We start from the raw sequence: 25,174 nt of genomic DNA, 5'->3' as shown, positions 1-25,174 counted from the left end.
TCCAACATTTCCTGAAACTTAAGGAAATGTATCATCCGACAGTTGGTTTCAACACACTGAAGTTATGAAAGTAAGGTTTTAAATTATATCTAAGTATTTTCAAACCAAATTAATTAGTGCAAAAGGTCAGATTTTCTTATTATAGGCATATAGCATATGTGGTCTTTGGTAAATGGGAACATTTTTAAATCATAAAAGGGTAAAATTGATTATATTGTGTTGTAAATATAATATACTGTATTCATGAATTACGGTAACATATTTTATAATCCAAAATATACACTATATTTCTAATAGGACACATCCAATACAATTTAATCTCATTGTTCTGCAATGCCATCTTGAAGCTCATGAAGAGATTGTGTACGACCTAGTAAAGGCATGTCTATAAACGCACGTGTCTTTATTCTCTCTCTCTCTCTCTCTCTCTCTCTCTCTCTCTCTCTTGCTTTTAATGTACTCAATGCACTTTCCTGCTATCATCATGAGCCAATCAGAAGAGGAGTTTTACTACAAAAACCAAACCGCTTTTGGTCCCGTCCGCGTACCGTAGACAGATCTCAATGTCAAGTGCGAACATTAACTGAGATTTTCACATCCACAATTTAATAAGCATTCTGTGTGTATGTGGTCAGATGACTGGATGATGATAATAATTAGATTGTCTGACAATTATTAAAGTGAAGGTATGTTTAAATAACTGTAAATCATCCATCCGTCTCTGGATGCTAGCGAAGGGATTAGCCAACTTCCGTGTTTCCTGTCATTCAAGCCGGTAGACGTCACAATGTGGGCGGGGCTCTTGTCTCCTGTCAACATATTTCACGACATAATTCACGGAGGATGTCCAGCATTTAACATGCAAAACAGTCGGATTTTACACGAGGAGATTTTTTAAATGTTTTAAAAGCCTGCTTGTGCGGCGGGTATAGTAGTTTTATCGAACAATGGAGGGACAACAACACCATTGCGGACATGACTTGGCTCTTCGTGAATGACACAGATCTCCGGTTGCATGCTGTCCTCCTCTTGTGATCAACAGGGAAGACGAATGTTTTATCTTCTATAACGTCTTAATTTCTATTTGATAAGCATATAAATAGATGACAGCATGAGGAGCCGCAGTAATTCAGGAGTGAGATTGGATGGATTTGCCAGACTTGTCCATGAAACGATATTATGCCATCAGGTAAGTTCAAGTTCTATTCTAATCTATTCTATTCGTTATGTTATGTTATGTCAATAGATTAAAATATATCCTGATCAATTAAAATAAATAACTAGTTGTTTATTTAATCTTTTAAATTCGTGTGTTTATCATTTGTGTGAATAACACTCATAAATGGGCAATATACATATGCATTGCCCATTTGCATTTACTTTGAATCACTAATCTTTTGCAATTGAGAGAGGATACAACATTTTGTCAACAATCAGACAGGTGTGAATACATCACACAGGTGTAGGTTCATGCAACACCAATTAATTGAAACTAATAACTGGGTTATTGTAAAACACTTACGTTTTAAAATCAAAACCAAATCTTTTTTTAAAAGTAATAATGAAAAAGTCTGTCTGTGTGAACTTTCGGTGTGGCTGAGATTCCATAGTACTGTTGGGGCCCTTCTGACAAGGGGAATCTAAAAATAAATAAGGCTTGAACAAAGGTCACTTTTAAATAACCCATGGGTGAGGGAAATATTTGTATTATCTACAACATGCATGTGAATTCTTTTAAAAGCTGGGTTGAAGACTTATGCACAACCCAAGTAACTGCAAAACATGAAACGTGAAACTTTATGAAAACCTTTCTGCCATAAAACGTTATTGTATGTGATATCAGTTTAATTATTAAGTGAGTTTTTAGAGATAACCGATTACAAAAGGTTTAAGATATAAATGCCTATAGAATGTAAGAAATAACAACATTGTCAGCTAATGAAAACTGATTTTACTAATGTACAGAATCCAGTGACCGGTCTCCTGCCAGCGAGTGGGCAGCTAAAGGATGCCTGGGTCAGGGACAATGTTTACAGCATCCTGGCCGTGTGGGGTCTCGGCATGGCATACCGGAAGAACGCAGATCGTGATGAAGACAAAGCCAAAGCCTACGAGCTTGAACAGGTGAAACTTACAAACTAGACCACCTGAACCTACTGAACCATTAGCGCACTAGTAAGGATAACATACTGTTGGATGGTTGTTTCACCTGTAAAGATACACTGACTGTAAAAGTTTCCTATTATGATGGATTTGAAATTTTACAATATTTAATTTAGTTGTAAATGTGTTACTTTGTTATATTGGAATATGTCTTGCAAATAAAAAGTAGCATGGTAATAATTAGTGCTGTAAAAAGATTAATCGCATACAAAATAAAAGTTTATGTTTGCATAATATATTCGTGTGTGTATAGTGTGTAATTATTATGTATATATAAACACACACACATGCATGTATATATTTAGGAAAAAATATTTATTTTTCTTTTATTATGTATATATAAACTCACACATACATACTGAGAATTGTTACTAGGCCTGTCAAAAGATTAATCACGATTAATCACATACAATAAATATATATAAAAAATATTTTTTTATTTATTTTTCATTTATATATATAAATGAAAAATAAATAAAAAATATTTTTCAATATATATGTATTGTATGTGATTAATCGTGATTAATCTTTTGACAGCCCTAGTAATAATTCTCAGTTACTACATTGTAATAGAGGCTTAATTCTTGTATTTTTTGTTGTTTCAGAGTGTGGTCAAACTCATGCAGGGACTGCTGCAGTGTATGATGAGACAGGTATAGCATTATTAAAATCTCATTTTTAAATCTTTTAGCTGAAGAAAGTGTAACTAAGAGCATTTGGTGTGGTCTTGTATCTGTTCTTTCTTTCATACATTCATAAGTTAATTTATTATTTTATGAGCACATGCATACATTTGAACACACACACCAGGTTATAAATTGTAAAGCATGTGCGTATTACTGCAGGTGGCAAAAGTGGAGAAGTTCAAGCACACGCAGAGCACAAAGGATTGTCTACATGCCAAATATGATACAGCCACCTGCGCCACGGTGGTTGAAGATGAACAATGGGGGCATTTGCAGGTAGATGCGACCTCACTGTACCTGCTCATGCTGGCTCAGATGACAGCTTCAGGTGAGAATAATAATTTATAGATGATATACATTTGATCTTTAGCATTTGTAGAAGTTATTTATTGAAATGTTATTTTAGGTCTACGCATCATTTCTAACTTGGATGAGGTGGCGTTTATCCAAAACTTGGTGTTTTACATCGAGGCGGCATATAAAGTGGCTGTAAGTCCTAATCTGTTTATTAAGTATTTATAGCAGAGTGACCAAGCATCACAGTCACATTGCAATTTCCTACAGGATTATGGGATGTGGGAGAGAGGGGATAAGACCAATCAGGGAATTCCTGAGCTGAATGGAAGCTCTGTTGGAATGGCTAAGGTAGGAGACTCACCCTTTTTTTTCATTTCTACTACCTTTTTGATACCAAGTTCATTTTATATAACTGTTTGTGTTGTACTAGGCGGCATTAGAAGCCATTGATGAGCTTGATCTGTTTGGAGCTTACGGAGGCCCAAAATCAGTGATTCATGTTCTACCAGATGAAGTCGAACATTGTCAGGTGACTTACAATAACAATTATGCAGATTATGAATGTGTTAGTTAGTAGGTCATACTTTACAGGCAAGTTCTATTATTAGGTAGAAAGTAATGCATTTCTGAGACAAAGGATTTGTTTCTTGTGCATCTTGTCTAGTCTATCTTGTGCTCCATGCTTCCTCGCGCCTCCACCTCTAAAGAGATTGATGCCGGTCTGCTGTCCGTGATCTCCTTTCCAGCGTTTGCAGTGGAGGATGTTGATCTGGTGAACATCACCAAAAGTGATATCATCAACAAGCTGCAGGTACTGTGGCATTAGGTCATGCTAAATGCTACAGAAACTTTGTATAGTATATTATTTGAAGAATCGTGATCTTAAAGCTGGTGTAAGCAATTTTTGGGCCAGACGGCTTTTTAAACATTCCCTCAGATTGAAACAGAACCTCTTCCAAGTTTTCTGACTGGCTAACACCCTAATACATCATTTGTTATTGTTGTGCTGTCATGTTGTGCATTAGCCTGGTCCAACCAGACTCTCGTACATTCATTTCATTTGTACAGAGAGTCTGGCCACGCTCCATTGCAAAGCGTTACTTCCCTTAAGGAGGGTCCATTGTTGAAGTTTAAAACTATTGGATCTGCCCAGAGTCACTCAGGATCTGCCAAAGCCAATCGCTAACATGTGGTCGTGACGTATATCATGCACCGAAACCGTCCGGAAACAACAAGTCAGAATAATCAGACAAACAAAACTTAGCAAACCTGGGTCTTGCTCCGGCTTTAACTTCTGTATATTCGGCAGTTTTGCAACAACGCTTTTCTAACGTCTTTCTCCGCTGCCATTACTGAACTACAACTCAAACTGACGCACGACCTCAACGTCATCGTTCTTAGCCACCCCCATCTGTTCGCTGATTGGTCCTGCAGATGTTTGCAGGAGAAAACGAAACTCTATAGAGCCATCCCAGACGTACTGCTGAAGCAAAATGAAAATTAAGCGGAAGCACTAAGGAGGGCGGAGCCAGGCTAGTTGTGCATAGTTTAAAGAAAAAAAATCACTTACAGCTAGTTAGGAAATAATGCAAGCTTAAAAAAACTTGCAACACTATAATAACAGTACATGAATAATACTGTATTAAGACCTACATTTATTTAAAAAAAGCAATAATGAGTTAAAGCATGTACTAATCACAAACTAATGAAGAGTCATCATTAACTACAATCTGACAGTTTGTTAAATATTAGTTAATGTATTAATTAACAGGTATTTTAGTGTGACAGGTTGTACTGTTTTGAGCAAACTAATGTGTGTAGTTCATTATTTTTGCAGTTAATTGGTTAAAAAGATACTTCAAATTAAAAAGTAATATCTCCCAAACTATGGCATAAATTTAACTTCTTACACCCTGAAGCTATTTTGGGGATTTTTGCCTGGATTTGGCCTACCCAATTTCAAAAGCATCCCATACCCACATGCAGAGGTTTACATACAAAAGTTTGGTATCATTTTACAGGTAACCCTTTGAAATTACATAAAACACTGTTAAAAGTGCTCATTATGGTTGTATGTGATATCAGTCCTCTAATAAACACAAAAATAAATAGGCGCTTTTTGATGTTTTTTTCTAAAGTTTTTATTTGAAAGTATATAACTCTGGCCCTGGGTATCTCAGGTCCCTGCAGACAGTTTTGTTTGATTCCAGCAATTGTCAGCTTACAGAGGAAAAAGGAATTTTTTCTCTATCATAATCTATGCAAAAGTTATTTTACTCCAACTGAAGGGAGGAATAATACCCTTTTTGTATACAATTTCTGCCTAAAAACATTTGAAGTGTCCCCATAACCACATACAGTGGAATAAATGCAGACAGTTCTGGTTGTTAGCAGCAGCAGACAGTAAACAACCAAAAAAAGAATGAACTCTTTAGCATGTCGCATTCAAAAGTTATTCTTATTTTACTAAAGGGTGTGAAAATACATTTTTCATATAAATATGAATTTTTTGTTTTGCACATATAATAAATAGCAAGGGATTATATATGCACACATATACTCATTGTTTAGAGTAGGACCTAAAATAAAAGATGGTGTATCATTTGTGGCTATCTGTGCTATCTGAGGCAGTCCACACTCAAGTTTCCCATATGTTTACAAAAGACCATTTTTTACCTTATTATTCATTCGATGATTGTTGGATATGTGTTGATATTAGAACAAAAATAACGCTGTAGCCTTATTCCTGAGAGTGAGAGCTTTCATTTGATATAAGACTTGCCCATGTTTGTCATTTTTGAAAAATATGAAATATGTAAATATTAAATGATATAATAAAATATTGGGGGGGTGATAGTGTAAATTAAGTGTAAATAACTTTCTTACAGTAAAAGATGTGTCAAAGTGATGCATATCTGCAGAAAGTAGAGACTCTAAGCTTTCAAACAGTATCTCATATGTGTTACTGGGGTCCATGACGGAGCATCAAAGATTAAAAGAATATTTTATATTAAGTCAAAATACGAAATTCTGGACCCGGGACAGGGTCCTCAGGGTTGAAGAGGTTAAAGCTGAAAAGGAAAGAAAAAATTATATATATTTTCTATTATTAAAAATATTACGTTTTTGTACAGTCGCTCTGTAAAAGTCTGTCGTCACTGTGTGACCCCAAAGATGTAAATGTAAGTGTAAATTGTATTTGAGGAGAGTTCAATGGTTAAGTAAGAAAAATTTAGTTCTTTATTATTATTAATTTATTATTAATTATTAACTTTTTAGTAAATGATTAATTTACTGTTATTGTAAAGTATAACCAAAATATGTTTCATTTTAGGGACGCTATGGTTGTTGTCGGTTTATCCGTGATGGATACAGAACTCCAAAAGAGGTAACCAGTTATGAACTGATTTCTATTTCATTGACCCTCATTGACTAGTTCATGTCTATAACATTGTGACTTTTTATAATGTGATAGGACCCCACTCGACTTCACTATGATCCAGCAGAACTGAAACTTTTTGAAAATATTGAATGTGAATGGCCAGTGTTTTGGACCTACCTAATATTGGATGGGATTTTCAATGAGGAACATGAGCAGGTACAAACATAAGAAATAACCTAAAATCATATAGCTCTGCTTTTATAAACTAGAAGTCACTCCTACTGGCCACATGCAGGCATTATGTTGTGTTGACGCTTGACTGTGAAATTCCTCATAGGTGCAGGAATACAGAGAAGCCCTTGATGGAGTTTTAATCAGGGGGAACCATGGGATTCGACTGGTGCCAGAACTCTATGCTGTACCTGCTGACAAAGTAAGTTTAAACACTGGATGTCTATTGTCATTTAGTGACCCTCCCGTCCTTCAAAACGTCCTTTAGTGGAACAGAAAGTTTTTTTTTTTTTTGCTATCGCATTGCTATTAGGGCTGTCACAATGATTAAATAATCATCTCATTGCGATTGTTTGACCTCATCGCGATGATTTCAGATCACCGCAATTATTGCACATCTCTATAAAAAACACAAGGGGGAGCTGCAGCGCCTGTATAAACAAGACCGTGTCAGGTTACTTTTTAATAAGTGTTATGTGTATTAATATTTACAGCTAGGTAAACCTTGCAAAAGATTTCATTTAAAATCACAACAATGTGAAAAATTTTCATAAACAAAGGAAAAAATTTATGAGAATGAAATGTCAAACTAAAAAAAAAAAAACGGTCAATTAATCATCGTAATCGCCAAAGCCCTAAAACAGGCAATTAATTGTCACATTTTATTAGACGACTTACCATCAGCCAAATTTCATAATTGTGACCGCCCTTATTGCTATGAAGAACCCTTTAAGTGCTTTTATTTGAGTGTATGCCACATTATACTACAATAGCCAGATCCATCTCAGCATCTGTTATAAGTGGTGGGTTAGATGCTGCATTTGGTTCTTCCTTAATGAAAGGTGACCGAGTGCCACAGGGATGACATATTTTTGTATGGGTTATGCAAAACCCATAAGTGGCTTGGCAATTTAGCACTTCCGGTTCCATCATCCCAAAGTAAATAGGGTTTTGGTTAAACTAAATAAGATCTTGGGTTAACATAAGCCCAAGATATCTTCACGTTTTATTTCAATGAATACATTTTTCAAGTTTAAAAGTGTCTAAAAGGGCGGTTGCTAACAAGTTGCTACATGGGACTGCAGACTTTAAACGCCATCAATGCATAAAGATCTCAAAAACCATGCAATTCAGAGTATTTCCTTATCAGAAAACATTGTGAGAGCTGTCAGCACTTGGTGGTGATGACGTTGATGTCGAGAAGCTGTGTGGTTTGGTTGTAGCTTAAAGGGACATTCCACTTTTTTGAAAATAGGCTCATGTTCCACCTCCCCTAGAGTTAAACATTTGATTTTTACCATTTTGGAATCCATTCAGCTGATCCCCGGGTCTGGCGGTACCACTTTTAGCATAGCTTAGCACAATCCATTGAATCTGATTAGACCATTAGCATCGCGCTCAAAAATGACCAAAGAGTTTTGATATTTTTCCTATTTAAAACTTGACCCTTCTGTAGTTACATCGTGTACTAAGACCGACGGAAAATTAAAAGTTGCGATTTTCTAGGCCAATATGACTAGGAACTATACTATCATTTTGGCATAATACTCAAGGACTTTGCTGCGCAATGATATTACGCAGTGCCCCAAAATAGTCCCCTGTTATTGAAAGTAACCAAGGGGCATATTTTCGGGTGTTGTGTAATATCATTACACAACGCCTGAAAATAGTCCCCTTGGTTACTTTGCTGTCGTACCATGCAGCCATGGTACGACAGCAAAGTCCTTGATTATTACGCCAGCATGAGAGTATAGTTCCTAGCCATATCTGCCTAGAAAATCACAATTTTAATATTCTGTCGGTCTTAGTACACATGACAATGTAACTACAGAAGAGTCAAGTTTTAAATAGGAAAAATATCGTAACTCTTTGGTAATTTTTGAGCATGATGCTAATGGTCTGTTATGCTTAGCTATGCTAAAAGTGGTACTGCCAGACCCGGAGATCGTCTGAAAGGATTTCAAAATTGTAGAAATCAAACGTTTCAGTCTGAAAAATGAGCCTGTTTTAAAAAAAAGTGAAGTGTGCTTTTAAGGTTTGCTTTTTACTTCTAGTAAGTGCATTTAGACTTCAAAAATTCTTAAAAGTTAATCTGTGAAGATTATCTTGTTAGACAAAACGTCTTAGTGTCGTCAAACATTTGTTAAACACAGAGTTTATTTTTTGCAATAATCCAAAAGTCTGTGTGAAAAACGAATGGGCTCTTTGGCGTGAGAACCAGTGACCTGCTAACTTCCGGGTTGGCCTAAAAAATATGTCATCCAAACAGTCCTCACGCACAATGTTTAATAAACAAACAATCATGGGCGAATTGATTTCATCTGTTGCTCATTTCTGTTTGTATCTTGTTGCAGATTGAGGAGGAGTACAGGAACCCTCACTCTGTGGAACGTGTGGCTGCTGGCCAGCTACCACACATGTGGGGCCAGTCCCTGTATATCGTTGGCAGACTGCTGGCTGAGGTGCTAAAGTTGTAAAGACTGTATCCGTATATGTTTCCAAAATGAATCACATAACACATAGCTCATTGTTTTGTTGATTACTTGTTTTGCCAGGTTTTGTGTTGCCAAGTCTTCCCTTAGTGTCTTTGATTAAGTGCAAGTGTTAAATGTCAACACAGAGTAAGGTTGCATCCAGCCTTACTTGTGCAATCATGCCTATTTTATCTCTTGGGTGCTTTTACTTTTTTTTTTTTTGCCAAATTGTTCGTATTTACTAGGGATTTTTGGCGCCGGGAGAAATTGATCCTCTCAACAGGAGATTTTCCAAAGGGTTCAAGCCAGATGTTGTTGTGCAAGGTTTGTGACTATTATGACTTTAAAGTTAGACTCTACCTTCTTGTAAGCTTCCTCTGAATTATAGCAGGTTGAATGATTTGACATCAATTTAAAGTGTGGTAAAAATGACGTTTTTAATGATGTTTACTGGTGTATGTCTGTGTGGTGTTTTTAATATCCTTTAAAACAAACCATGTGCAAATTCAGCAGTCAACACCATTGCTGAGTAATTTCTTATCCGCTTGTTAAGTCGTAAGGAATACTGTTTCCGGGTCCAAGCCTCCACTCATTTCAATAGAGGATATTAGCTGACGCTTTTATCCAAAGCGACTTACAATTGCTATTTATGTCAGAGGTCGCACGCCTCTGGAGCAACTAGGGGTTAAGTGTCTTGCTCAGGGACACAATGGTGTGTCACAAGTGGATTCAAACCCGGGTCTCTCACACCAAAGGCGAGTGTCTTATCCACCACCCCATTTACGCATCCATGAGTCCATGTCTGGTCATCTTGGATTTTGTTATGAAGATAAAAATTAGGATTGGGTGTTTTTGGAAGTTTTGCATAATGATACAAGTGTATATTAGTGTGATTTTTCTGTTATTTCCCTATGGCATTTGATATCATTTGGACCCGGAAGCACTGCATGATGTCAGACATGCGAATTAAAGCAGTTTATCAAAGACAGTGTCAACAACATTGCATTGTGGTTTGAAATGTTTTAAACAAACACATTAACATGCTGACAAAGTGGATCAGGTAGTTTGAGCTGAAGTGATTGTGTAGAGGCGTGGTCTAATTTGCATATTCAAATCCACATGTACTAACAAAGCAAAGGTGTAGAGTTACATTCAAGCTATGTTAAAGCAAGAAGAGATTATTTTCACCGGAAATTTGATTATAAAGAAAGATGACTGTTAAGGGATAAAATTATCGACTACAGTGGGACTTAGAATCAAATTCAATTTGTAAAACGAAACTCATACTTGACCCTTCAATTCGATTTGCTCTGTTTAGTGAGTGTAGTGGCTGAATCAGTGGAGATCCAACTACTGCTGAGGGATCATGGGATAGACGTTCAGACAGTGTCTGAGGTTTCACCCATCCGAGTCATGCCAGCTCGCATTCTGAGCCACATTTATGTAAAATTGGGTAAGTATGAAACAGAACAACCGGTATGAATAACAACACTGATTTAAAGGGGACATATCATGAAAATCTGACTTTTTCCATGTTTAAATGGTATTATTGTGTCCCCAGTGCTTCTATCAACCTAGAAAATGTGAAAAAGATCAACTCAATAACTTAGTTTTGATAAACCATTCCCTGCAAGCATGTGAAAAAATTGCTCAATGAAATGTGGCTCCCCTTGTGATGTCAGAAGGGATAATACCGCCCCTTAATCTACACCATCCAACCACAGCAATTGCTTTTAGATCTACTCATTTGCATTAAAAAGGACACACCCAGAAACGGCACATTTTTGCTCACACTTACAAAGTGGCAATTTTAACATGCTATAATAAACTTTCTATATGATATTTTGAGATAAACTTCACATATGTACTCTGGGGACACCAAAGATTTATTTTACATCTTTAAAAAGTCTTGTGAAATGTTCCCTTCAAACAGCGTAAACATCTGCATTTGTAGATGAATCATAACATCATTTGTGACCCTGGACCACAAAACCGGGTAAATTTTTAAAATTGAGATTTATACACCACCTGTAAGCTGAATAAATATTTAAAATCCTGGAAGCTCAAAATATTGAGAAAATCGCATTTAAAGTTGTCCAAATGAACATGTATTACTAAAAACGTGCCGCGTTAACCAATCAGGAGCTTGCTCTAGTAGTGACGTGATTACAGGATGCAAATGGAGTCCTGGAAAGCCCCTCCCATGACACTATGGGCTCTATCTTACACCCGGCGCAATGCAGCGCAATGCGCGACGCAAGTGTCTTTCGCTAGTTTCCACCCTAATTTTCACGTTTAGCGCCGCGTTGTTTAAATAGCAATTGCATTTGCGCCCCCTTTTGCGCCCATGGGCGTTCTGGTCTGAAAACGAGGTGTGTTCAGGCGCATTGTTGGCGCGTTGCTATTTTGAGGCAACTAAAATAGACTACGCCATTGACCAACAAAAACCTGGTCTAAAGTCTAAAGTCAATGGCGCAATGTGTTTTATGTTATTTAAAGAGCGCATTAGTAAAATGCGCCTAAACACGGGAGGACAACGCGGGTTTGCTTATCACAAGGTACATAATGCGCAGCAGCACAAAAATGCTTTTAAATATGAAAGATTAAAGGATTGAATGTAAAAGATTATTATTGAATCTCTTGGACATAAATGAGGACCGATTATGAGACGTTAGAAGGCGCAAAGAGCTGCTTCACCTGCAGCCTGCTAAGTAAATAAATGCTTTGCTTTAAACAAATGCGTCTGTTTTTAAATGTTTTTTTTTTAATGCTACCTCACGGATTTATTGTCTATGATGACTCTGTACCTGTGGATATGGTAAGATGAGAAACATTTTTACGTAATGCTTAAAAAAACTCTTTGCTAAAAAAAAACGCTGTCCAAAGTGCTGAAACGTGAGGAGAGCCGTTTGTAAATTCTTTATCTCCTGTTTATTACAAATAAAGTATTTTTAGAGTACAAACCTTATCTTACATGCTTGTAAATAATTTTTTGATGATATTGGATAGCCATACATTAAAAGCAATTACAAGCCTGCTTTTTACTTCCATGACTAAAAGAAAACGTGTTTTAAAGGTTTTGATAAAAAAATAACAATTTCAATACAAGTGAAAAACAACACAATTATTTAACATTAATCTTAAACTGGGGATCTTCTTCCTCCGCTTATTTTTTCAGTTTACAAAGTCCGTCATCTAAATAGGGATTAGACATAACGCCAGCGCAACTAGCTTTTAAAGGGGATGAGAGCAGAGACTCTCATTGGTTTATTGCACGTTACGCCCAAAATACTCCCATTACAATAGGACCTACCCTTTTCGACCATGCGCTCGGCGCAAAATCCATTTTTCCCGTCGTTAAATTAGCAAAAGTGGATTCGGACACGCCCATTTAGATGTTGCGCTGTGCGCTTTAGACAATGCGCTTAGATCGTTAAAATAGGGCCCTAAGTCTCGTGAATGTCTCGATAACTAGAATTTCATGCACGAATGAAGCAAGTAAACTCAAAATGTTCAAGCGGCAAACTAGACGCGGTAGACGTTAATTTGACGCCTCAAACGCGGCTGGTGTGAACACACAGTAATGCTACGAACACCAAACGCTTGATTTAACTTTGTGACATGCACATTTTTCCTTCGAGTTGAATATTTTGAATATTTGAGGCGAATAGAGCATGTTTTTGTGGCAAACACCATGCTCATATCGCGTCATTCGCATCGCTCCACGCGAGGACGCATCTTATTGCCTCTTTGCATTGACTTTGTCTGTAATCTATTCGCGCAAATTGTTGAACTCGCGTCTGGTGTAAACCCACAGTAAGAGTAGTGGCATTTCGGCAATTTTAACTGACCTGACTTTTTTTATTACACAGGTAACTGTAAGAAACTGAATCTGAGTGGACGGCCGTATCGTCACATTGGTGTCTTGGGAACGTCAAAGTTCTATGAGATCAGAGATCGTACCTATACATTCACCCCACAAGTACCTCAAAGCATCATCCGACATAGTTGAAATACTAAAACAAATAGAAAATCTAATGTACAGTAAGACCAGGACCCTAAAAACAAATTTTTCTTCTCCTTTTTTCTCAAAGTTCATTGACCAGCATCACTTCTACTTGGCCCTGGATAACCAGATGATTGTGGAGATGTTGCGAACAGAGCTTGCCTACCTCTCTTCCTGTTGGCGTATGACAGGAAGACCTACACTCACATTCCCTATCACAAAGAGCATGCTGCGTAAGATCCTTCAAAACATGCAATGTTGCAGTGTAATAAGATGAGAGATTAATATGTTCATACTGTATCTTCTTTTCTTGGACCAGTTGAAGATGGTGACAGTTTTGATCCTTGTATTCTGTCTACACTGCGCAAACTTCAAGATGGCTACTTTGGTGGTGCAAGGTCAGAAAACAGGAAGTAGTGAAAGATCAGAATAACAAAAACAGAACCTTGATAGCATAGCCTATATACAGTACATCACCTACACATCTCTTTGACGTGTTTTTGACACACACACATTAATATATATATATATGCATTAGAAGGATCTAAAGTCTTGTTATTTGTAGGGTACAGATGGCAAACCTCTCCTCATTCCTCACCACATCCTTCCACACTCAGCTCAGCTTCTTGGATGTCGATTCTGAAGACAACCTCCTGGATGAGGACGAGGAAGAAGATGAAGATGAAGACAGTTTTAGGCCCTCAGGTATTCCTGCTGACTGATACAAAAGCTCACGGCTGCATAACTGTAATATAACATAAAGTTGACTGATTTATTATCCAGTGGCCTCTGTTTTACTTTTTAACTTCATTGCAATGATTTTAATGACATAAAGCTGCAACATTAGCACTGGGCGCTTGTTAAGTTGTTATAATAAGGTGTTGTTTGTTTCCCTGTAGGAGGTTCTGGAGACATGTTTGAACAGTACCTCACAGATCTGCTGCACAGCACTGCCACAAAATGCCATTTACCTCCTATCCAGGGGGGGCAGCACCACGTTTTCAGCGCTGAACACACTACGAGGGACATTCTGTCTTTTATGGCCCAGGTTCAGGGAAAAAACATGCCCAGTAAGCTCTTAAAGGTCCATCTCAGAAAGAGTTCCTGAATTATTACCCCAAGACGATGGTCCTCATGTTTGCACTCTTCTGTTTTCCAGAACCTTCTATGTATTTACCTATAGCCCCCATCATGAGCAAACACAGAAAGTCTCTGAATCTGCTTGATGTACCACAACGCCTTGCTTCTCACTTTACCAAGGCAAGTGTACTCAGTGTTGTGCAATAACAAAAAAACAGCGTGAAAGCATTTTTTCAAGGCCCTGGGAAGTTTTCGAAAATATACATGCGTAGATACAGGTCATAGAAAGTGCTTGAATCTATTTTATGCAAGAAGTTTTCTGGAAAAAAATCCATATTATTTCCTGTCTAGTGTAGGATAATATAATAAAAAAATTTAAGCACACATGCTAAACTGTTAGCTTTAAATGCTTATATCTTCTGTATGCGAATGTTGATTCATACCAAAATGCTTTTTTGCATAGTTGTGTTTGACACATGAAAACGTCTCGGGTTACGTATATAACTGTTGTTCCCTGAGAAGGGAACCAGACGCTGCGTCTCCCTTGCCATACTTCCTGCGTCCCTGTAACGCCATCTTTGGCAATATTTCAGAAAGCCAGATACTTCCTAGTTCCCGCATCACCCTGTCTTTGTCATTAAGCCTCACCATTGGTTGAATTTGATATACACTTTCAGACGCACTTACCCCTGGAGGCGTCCCCAACGTGTCCCCACAGTGACGCATCGCGAGTTCCCTCAAAAGGGAACTGTAACGTATCTTAAAAGGTAACACGATGTGACCTTTCTCTCACTTGAAATGTGTCCCAACATTTAGTCATTGAGGGTATTGGACCTGGAAAGTGCTTGAAAGGTCCTTGAATTTGAACTTAACTAAGGTGTGGGAACCCTCCAGGGAACTTGCGCCGGTCTCTTGTACCTTAGTTTTGATTGTTCTGTTGATATCGATATTAAATTCACATTTACGTAAGTCTGCAAACCTCACCAGGCTGATAGCGTGGACTTGCACTTGCCACATGATGCTCATGGGAACACAGACTTTGCATATCTGGCTGACCAACTTCAGCGCTGTCCAACCCTTCAAGATCAGGCAGATATCCTCTATGTCCTCTATGCTATAAAGTGGGTACACACATGCACCTGCAACTGCATTATTATGATCATATGATATGAATGTAAATAATTTGTCATAAAATATGTGCTATTTTACACATGTCTGTGTTGTGTAGGGGTCCAGACTGGGTGGTAAATATTTCAGGTCAGGGTGGGGTGACGGTTCATTCACTGCTGGAGGAACTTTATGTTCGGGCAGGGACGTGTAAGGAATGGGGTCTCATCCGCTACATCTCGGGCATCATGAAGAAGAGGGTGGAGGTCCTTGCTGAAGTGAGAGTCTATTGATATTTATATACATTAATGTGCAATAGCACAACAAGTGTAATAGCAATAGCACTTTTTTAATGTTTTCATGTGCTCACCAGGCCTGCACAGATCTGATCTCCCATCATAAACAACTGACTGTGGGTCTTCCTCCTGAACCCAGGGAGAAGGTCATCTCAGTGTGAGTATCTTTATCCACTGATCCAGGACTAAGATGGTCTAAGATGTTCAAAATCTTCAAATCATTGTTATCCTTTTATTTTTAGTCCACTTCCCCCTGAAGAACTGATACACTTGATCTATGAGGCCAGTGGACAAGATATCAGCATTGCAGTCCTTACACAGGTAATGCTAACCAAGATGCATTTTTACAGATGCATGTTTAGCTTAAACCCTTTTGATTTTGTGCACATCATAGGAGATTATGGTGTACCTGGCCATGTATGTGCGGTCACAGCCGTCGCTTTTCGGAGACATGCTTCGCCTGCGTATCGGGCTTATCATGCAGGTGATGGCCACAGAACTCGCTCGCAGTTTACATTGTTCAGGTAAGATGGATAAGAGCATCCTTGCTTTTAGACATACTGTACACGTGTGCACAGGAACTCAATCTGAGTGCACCCCCTATAGGCGAGGAGGCATCAGAGAGCCTGATGAGCCTCAGTCCATTCGACATGAAAAACCTATTACATCACATCCTGAGCGGGAAAGAGTTTGGGGTTGAGAGAAGCGGTGAGTATACAGAAATCGGCATGTTTAAACTTTTAAAAGGTACAGTATTTTACACACTATAAGTCACACTTTTTTCATAGTTTGTTGGGTCCTGCGACTTATAGTCAGGTGCGTCTTATACATTAAAATTATTTTATATGAACCAAGAGAAACCATTACTGTCTACAGACGCTTTAGTCCGCTATATGCAGCTTCTGTATTTATGTAATTCAATGGATTCAGTGATGCGGAATGACTACATGGCATTTTTTAACTTGATTTGGCGTATTGTGTTAATTTAGTCTGTTCAGCCTCCCAGGTATGTTCGGTATGCTATTGTGTATCATGTAAATAACTGTTTATATACGGACACCTATTCAGCCTGCTGCTCTGTGCTATTGTTTAGTTGAATAACTTGCCTTTCCAGATTAAATGTCTGTTCTTCGGCTTGGATTTTGTGAAATCATTTTCTAAATAAACACGACGTATCGTCCAGTGCGACTTATATATGTTTTTTCCTCTTCAAAACGCATTTTTGACTGATGCGACTTAAACTCCAGAGCGACTTGTTGTCCGGAAAATATGGTACCCATTGAGATTGCCGAGATACAGTTGTAAAAATGATGTACAAGTTGCACTGTTTAAAACTTGACACATCATATGAGATATGACGTAACACAATGGCCAAAAACTGGTACAACAAACGTTATGTAGACCATGGGGTCCGGGGACCCTTGGGGGTCCGTGGTAGTAATACCAGGGCTTCTCCAAATATTGTTTAAATTCTAAATATTTTTGGGGGAAGAATGAAATAGGCATCCAATAAAAATGCATTAATAGTCTAATAATGAATATTAATACTTAATAAAAGCATAATTTCCCATTTTAAAATCTATTGAGTAAAATGTATGTAAAATTATGTAGATAACAGCATTCTACTGTGCATACCAAAATTTTTTATTTTAATATTTTGTTAACTTAACCATCATACAATGTATGTAAATCCAGTCTTAATTTTATACATGTACTACTGGGGGTCCCTCTTCCTTCTCTCTATCCATTAAGGGGTCCTTAACCTAGGGCTGTCACAATGATTGAATATTCGTCTCATTGCGATTGTTTGACCTCATTGCGATGATTTTAGATCACTTCAATGATTGCACATCTCTCTGAAATACACAAGGGGGAGCTGGAGGAATTGATTTTATGAATTTTTTTGCAGTCACTACAGGCATGTGGTCTAGTACTAATATGACCTTAGTATGATTATCTACTATTTAAGGCCTGTTCTGGTATAATTTATTTTGATTGCATTTTTATTTTAAGATATATTTCAGACACTTTATTGTGTTTATTTCTTATCAGGAATGTTCTGTTTTCAAAAGATATATTTATTAAATAATTACTTTTAAATCTGTGTTATGTGTTTTAATATTTCCTGCCAGTTAAACCTTGCATAAGATTTCATTTAAATAATCAAATACATTTTCATGAACAATAAATTTATGAGAATTAAATGTCAAAGCAATAAAACAGACAATTAATTGTCATAATCGTCAAAGCACTAAAAAAGGCAGTTAATCGTCATAACCGTCACAATTTATTAGACAATTAACTGCCAGCCAAATTTCATAATCGTGACAGTCCTACGCTTGACCTGAAAAGGTTGAAAACCTCTGATGTAGACTTTTAAAGGCATTTACCAGCAAATATTGACAAGTAGACTTCTTACATCGCTGCTCTTCTGATATTCAGTAACTTCTCTTTCCTGTGTCAAAGTGCGTCCGATTCAGTCCACAGCTGTAAGTCCTGCTATTTCCATCCATGAGCTCGGACACACAGGTGCCACCAAGACCGAGCGCACAGGCATCCGAAAACTGAAGACTGAAATTAAACAGGTGGAGTAAGAAAGAACATCAACAAAGTATTTCATAAATTCTGGTTTGATGTCTTTAACCTGCCATTGAAGTTGATTGTGAAATTTCTACTGTTGATGTGAACATAAATCTCTTCTGATGTATGTTAAATGACATATGCATTATTTTATTTTCAGCTCGATGACTCCAGACCCCTAAGTGTGGGTTAAGGTTTTTTTCAGGAATGCTTATAGCTGTAGAATTGCTTTCATTGTATTTGTTTCAGCACATTTGTCTAGACCACGAATTTAGTGATAGCATGAATATTCAGACTATTATTTATTTTCCTGTATCATGCACATCTTTTTTTTTTACTCATATAAAACATTTTCAGGTTTTAGTTTGTCATGAAAATGTCTTTTAATGGGATGTCTCAACTGTTTAGTGGACTTGCAGAATTCACCTGAGACGGTTTCCATTTTTCTGTTCATTGTTAAATGTTTGTTGTGCTTTTATTGTCTTAGATCTTTACCAGCAGTCATTCCATCAACAGTAATATCACGTCCCCTCGTTCAACGGTAACTCAATGCCATTGATTTTCTCAAAACTCTCCACTAACCCCTCGTTCTCCATGATTGAAAATATTGAGCAAAGCTGAGTTCTTTACCATTTCTGAATCAGTCAGTTCAAAAGATTCAATCAACCTGGATAGGGTTGCAATACCGAAACAACGCAAATGCGCATATCACAATATGCATAACGCAATGGTTTGCAATAACTACATGATTTTAATATTTCAAAAAGTTAAGTATACACTGTCAGAATTTTTTTTCAAAAATGGTCCCAAGCTATCACTGGGGCAGTACCAATTTTGTACACTCACCTAAAGGATTATTAGGAACACCATCCTAATACTGTGTTTGACCCCCTTTCGCCTTCAGAACTGCCTTAATTCTATGTGGCATTGATTCAACAAGGTGCTGAAAGCATTCTTTAGAAATGTTGGCCCATATTGATAGGATAGCATCTTGCAGTTCATGGAGATTTGTGGGATGCACATTCAGGGCACGATTCCCGTTCAACCACATCCCAAAGATGCTGGTGAGATCTGGTGACTGTGGGGGCCATTTTAGTACAGTGAACTTAATTGTCATGTTCAAGAAACCGATTTGAAATGATTCGAGCTTTGTGACATGGTGCATTATCCTGCTGGAAGTAGCCAACAGAAGATGGGTACATGGTGGTCATAAAGGGATGGACATGGTCAGAAACAATGCTCAGGTAGGCTGTGGCATTTAAATGATGCCCATTTGGCACTAAATTGTGCCAAGAAACATCCTGCACACCATTACACCACCAGCCTGCACAGTGGTAACAAGGAATGATGGATCCATGTTCTCATTCTGTTTATGCCAAATTCTGACTTTACCATCTGAATGTCTCAACAGAAATCGAGACTCATCAGATCAGGCAACATTTTTCCAGTCTTCAACTGTCCAATTTTGGTGAGCTCGTGCAAATTGTAGCCTCTTTTTCCTATTTGTAGTGGAATTTGAGTGGTACCTGGTGGGGTCTTCTGCTGTTGTAGCCCATCCGCCTCAAGGTTGTGCGTGTTGTGGCTTCACAAATGCTTTGCTGCATACCTCGGTTGTAACGAGTGGTTATTTCAGTCAAAGTTGCTCTTCTATCAGATTGAATCAGTCGGCCCATTCTCCTCTGACCTCTAGCATCAACAAGGCATTTTCGCACACAGTACTGACGCATACTGGATGTTTTTCCCTTTTCACACCATTCTTTGTAAACCCTAAAAATGGTTGTGGGTGAAAATCCCAGTAACTGAGCAGATTGTGAAATACTCAGACCGGCCAGTCTTGCACCAACAACCATGCCGCGCTCAAAATTGCTTAAATCACTTTTCTTTGCCATTCTGACATTCAGTTTGGAGTTCAGGAGATTGTCTTGACCAGGACCACACCCCTAAATGCCCAGAAGCAACTGCCATGTGATTGGTTGATTAGATAATTGCATTAATGAGAAATTGAACAGGTGTCCCTAATAATCCTTTAGGTGAGTGTATAGAGGTACTCATATGTACAGTACTAATATGAACTCTTTAGGTGCAAATGTGTACTTTTTAAAAGGGTACCACCCCATTGACAGAAATTGCATTTTAAGCAAGCATTTTTCTTCAATATCATGCAGCCCTAAATCTGGAGGATTGGTTTCATTAATAATTTTATTTATTCTGAGCATATGTACAGATTGAATTTGATTCGATTGATTTCATTGCAAGTGACTGAGTTGAAATGGGGTGATCTTCCAGTCACAATCCTCAGTAACATTACTAATAATCACCGCAAATCATTTTATACCAATCTTGTCCTGTTCACCCTGGTGATCGTTTCACTCACAAATGGCATGCGCTGATAAGATGACATCATAACCGTGTTTGAACCATTTCCTGCTTGCTTAACCTTCTAAACGCATGCTTTGACGTATCATCATGACATGCCGAGTAGTGCCTTCTCACATTGTGTCTTTAAAATGAAAATATTGATGATACAAATGTATCTGTAGCGATGCAGCAGTCCCTCAACTCCCAGTGGGATCCTGTCCCCGACCGGTACAGGTGATTCACATCTGCAGTGGGAAGAACGTCAGGGTCAATGGCTGAGACGACGTAGGCTGGATGGAGCCATAAATAGGGTGCCCATGGGCTTCTACCAGAAGGTCTGGAAGATTCTGCAGAAATGTCATGGCCTCTCCATTGCTGGTTATGTTTTGCCTTCTTCCACTACGAGTGAGGTACATCCACATGCACACATACAGATTGCAAACACAAATCACAGTAAATATATAATCTTTTTTGCAAAAATTAGTAAAGCTGTCTAAATTATCCTTTTATATGTATTTTTTTTTACAATGCCGTGCCCCATAGATTTTAATCTCCTGTATTAGTGCATTGTGCATTTTACTGTATTTTGTAATAATTAATAATAAATTATTTATTATTATAGATGACAGAGGGAGAAATAAAGTTTGCTGTACACGTGGAGTCTGTCCTCAATCACGTCCCACAACCAGAGTACAGACAGCTGCTGGTTGAAACCATTATGGTGCTCACCCTTGTGGCTGACATGGAGATTTCAAGTATTGGTGGAATTATTCACATCGATCGTATAGTCCACATGGCCAATGATTTATTTCAGCAGGATCAGGTACCATCATGTTCCTTTTGTACTGTATGCTCTGCCTATAATTTGTTACTCTATACAATGTAAAAAATACTTTGCTGCCTTAAAAAATTTAGTTAAATCAACTCAGATTTACAAGTCATGTCAACAGAGATGAGTTGTCACAACTTATAAAATATAGTCGAAAAAAGTCAACGTAATTTTATAAGTTATAACAACTCACATGTAGTTATAACAACTCATCTCTAGTCAAGATAAATAAGTTGAAATAGTAAGTTGAAATGACAAAAATTTTTAATGCAGCAAAGTATTTTTTACAGTGTAGGTTCACATTATGCTGGTGAAAAGTTTGGACTCTTCTTACATTTACATTTATTTATTTTTAGCAGATGCTTTTATACAAAGTGACTTACAAATGAGAAAAGCATTTAACAATTTGTCATGAGATCATTAAGTAAGGGATAATGTGTCAGCCGGATGTTATCACTGAATAAATCCCATCTGGGTGATTATGGATCACCCTGAATGGGCTTTATTTTGCGATAACAAATGGCTAACTGTACAGCTACTTCACACAAGTAAATATATGGATATAAAATATTGATGATTGTTATTTATTATTGTTTTTATTTATTTGTAAGAAATGCAAACTTTCTTTAAGCCAAGACACATCGTTCAAACAAGACGAGCATGCAGTTTGGTTTTTATTTTTAGATATAGGCTCATATTTGTTATTAATTACGGTATGCATTTTTATATTTAATTTATTCATGAATATTAAGCTGCATCTGTTATGGTACGTTCACATGGGGCATACGCGTTAAAGGGATAGTTCGGCCAAAAATGATATTAAACCCATGATTTACTCACCCCCAAGCTGTCCGAGTTGCATATGTCCATCGTTTTTCAGACAAACACATTTTCGGATATTTTAGAAAATGTTTTAGATCTTTCAGTTGATTAAATGTAATGTTACGGGGTCCACCCATAGTCCACGACCTTCAAGTCCAAAAAAAGTGCGTCCATCCTTCACAAATTAAATCCAAACGGCTCCAGGATGATAAACAAAGGTCTTCTGAGGGTAATCCTTGCGGTGTTGTTGTAGAAATGTCCATATTTAAAGTTTATTAACGTAATTAACTACCTTCTGGTAGCGCCGCCATCTTGGTCGCATCCGCATTCAGGATGAGAGCTTACGCAGCCTACGGAGGCTACTCTGCTGCTGCTCTGTGCCCCCGCCCTCCGAATTTGTCATACGTCACTAAGAAAAGTGCGTACACTACGCTAATACTCTCTTCTGAATACAGAGGAGTCTAAGATGGCGGCGCTACCGGAAGGTATTTATTTTCGTTAATAAAGTTTTAAATATAGATATTTCTACAACACCACCGTGTGGATTACCCTCAGAAGACATTTGTTTATCATCCTGGAGCCGTTTGGATTTAATTTGTGAAGGATGGACGCACTTTTTTTGGACTTGAAGGTCGTGGACTATGGGTGGACCCCGTAACATTACATTTAATCAACGGAAAGATCTAAAACATTTTATAAAATATCCGAAAATGTGTTTGTCTGAAAAACGATGGACATATGCAACTCGGACAGCTTGGGGGTGAGTAAATCATGGGTTTAATATCGTTTTTGGCCGAACTATCCCTTTAACGCTTCCCATTCACTTTCAATGGATGACGTCATGCGTTACCGAACTGAATTGTGGATTCGTCGCCGCTGCGTCATTGCCGTTGCTCGCGGCAGAAGTTATACACTGTGTGTTCTTATTGTTTGAATCGTAAAGATTTAATAAAGAAGGAAAAAATTAACATTTCTCAACTTTTCAAGCGGCAACGCGTGCTTCAGCCAATCAGATCGCCTTATGGAAATAACCTAGGCAGAGTCAGCCAATTACGTTTATGGAAGACCGGAGCATGTGTTGTAGACATTGTGATTGGCTGTTGGCCACGCTTCAGACAAGCCTTCCATCAAGCGTTAACACCCCGTGTGAATGTACCGTTGAGGTCACATGGAGAACCCGGATGATTAGGCAATTGTTATCTGGGAATAATTATCTGAATGTCGATCATATAGCCAATCAGCCAATCAGAATCAAGCATTCCACAGTGTCATGTAATAAAAGTAAATGTAAGCCACCTTTTGCGTAATGTCTAGCTCTGAATTCTCAACACATGTTTCCCATGTATGCTGAGCACTTGTTGGCTACTTTTTCTTTGCTGTCTGTTTCAACTTATCTATAAAAAAGAATAAATCCAGTAAACAGTATTTATGTTGTCTCCATGTTCGTGATTATGAAATTCTCCTACATGGGGATACTTTATAATTGCCTACAAAGCTTTCAAGGTTTTTCAGGATCATGAGAAATATTCAGTCGAATGTGTCCAGATGTTTGACTGGTTGTAAACTTCACATCATCCTTAACATCTGCTTGTATTACAGAGATCACAAGGGGCGAATGAGTATTTCTTGGAGAAAGATGCCGCCACAGGAATATGCAACTTCTTTTATGACAGTGCCCCTAGTGGCAGCTATGGTACAATGACTTATCTCTCAAAAGCTGTGGTCACATATGTGCAAGACTTCCTGCCAAACAGCAGCTGTCTGATGCAGTAATGACTGTAATTCCTATAGTCTTTCACCTTAAGGACTGATCTGGGACCAGTTTAATAAAAACTTACAGAGAAAAGAATGTAAAAAAATCAGTTGATCTCAGATCTCAAGCATGACCGGAAAAGTCAGTAAACATTAGCTGTGCATTTTTTGGTAGTACAGAAATTGTGAAATGCAGCCTATCTAGAGTATTAGATAAATTAATTTATATTTAGAAGTTTTATTATATCTTTAAATTATTTTTAATAAGTTAACTTATTGACTTACTCTTTTTAGTCATTTTAATCATAATTGTTTTATGCTCATTGAAGTGTGTTTTATTTAAATGTGTGCTTTGGACACTATGTTTGCTTCTATGTACTTTTCTGTGCTCTCTTTTGTTGAGTAGTTACAAAAACAGTTATATTACATTATGTTTTACTACTGTAAGTATTATGTTTTCACTAATATTTATCATGTACCTTGATGTTGCATTCTTAAAATACTATATAATAATTTATTTAACAGGTGCTTAACTCTATAAAGTTTGTCACTGGGGAGGAACCTTTTCAAAAAGTAAACTTTTGTACACTTAAAGGTACAAATTGGTACCTCTATGGTACATGCTGTTACCTAAGATGTACAGTACTGGTACACATCTGTACCATCCCAGTCACAAAACAACGTTTGTTGAGTGTTGAGTATTTAACAGGTGATTTCAAGTAACACAATACAGAGAATTATGTGAAACATAAAACACATGGTGTATATGCATGCAAACATGCAGAATTGTAAGTTATAGGAACATAAATGATGTACAATACTAGTTTGACTACATGATGTTTAAAGAGTATGAGGGCATTTTACTCTGTTGATGTGACTGAACCTGTCTTGTTTATTTCCATAATGTTTACAAAAAATATTAGTTTTGAGGTGATGTACTGTATATTATCCTCTAATAAGCATTTGTATGACCACATACAAATAAAATCTGATGAACCACCACTGTTTCATTGCAGTTTTTCTTGGTATAAGGTATAATGTATGAGATTGTGTATTTTTGCTTTGTCAGTAACTATGGCCACGTACACAAATCCTGCTGCATAAAACAACA

General features: G+C 37.5%; 1 protein-coding gene across 3 annotated transcripts; it reads left to right on the top strand.

Moving 5' to 3' along the window:
* Nucleotides 1-552: 552 nt before the first annotated feature.
* On the top strand, nt 553-25,062 carry phka2 (phosphorylase kinase, alpha 2 (liver)). Of its 3 annotated transcripts, XM_065241011.2 has the most exons (32): nt 553-1,189; nt 1,966-2,124; nt 2,769-2,816; nt 3,009-3,177; nt 3,256-3,338; nt 3,414-3,494; nt 3,577-3,675; nt 3,811-3,957; nt 6,481-6,534; nt 6,622-6,744; nt 6,866-6,961; nt 9,114-9,221; nt 9,479-9,557; nt 10,552-10,686; nt 13,106-13,215; nt 13,328-13,472; nt 13,559-13,637; nt 13,805-13,944; nt 14,139-14,309; nt 14,399-14,499; nt 15,307-15,440; nt 15,548-15,704; nt 15,800-15,879; nt 15,965-16,043; nt 16,117-16,246; nt 16,329-16,430; nt 18,189-18,307; nt 18,463-18,486; nt 18,790-18,843; nt 20,843-21,070; nt 21,283-21,483; nt 23,911-25,062. In XM_065241011.2, the coding sequence occupies exons 1-32, from the start codon at nt 1,112-1,114 to the stop codon at nt 24,082-24,084; spliced, it is 3,687 nt and encodes a 1,228-aa protein (XP_065097083.1). In that variant the 5' UTR covers nt 553-1,111; the 3' UTR covers nt 24,085-25,062. The 3 variants fall into 3 exon arrangements, with proteins under 3 accessions (XP_065097083.1, XP_065097084.1, XP_065097085.1); XM_065241012.2 differs by lacking the exon at nt 18,463-18,486; XM_065241013.2 differs by lacking the exon at nt 18,790-18,843.
* Nucleotides 25,063-25,174: the final 112 nt, after the last annotated feature.

Source organism: Paramisgurnus dabryanus, chromosome 14 (genome assembly GCF_030506205.2).
Source record: "Paramisgurnus dabryanus chromosome 14, PD_genome_1.1, whole genome shotgun sequence".
NCBI lineage: Eukaryota > Metazoa > Chordata > Actinopteri > Cypriniformes > Cobitidae > Paramisgurnus > Paramisgurnus dabryanus.
The sequence above is the reverse complement of the archived record's forward strand: the minus strand, read 5'-3'. Positions and strand labels throughout refer to the sequence as shown.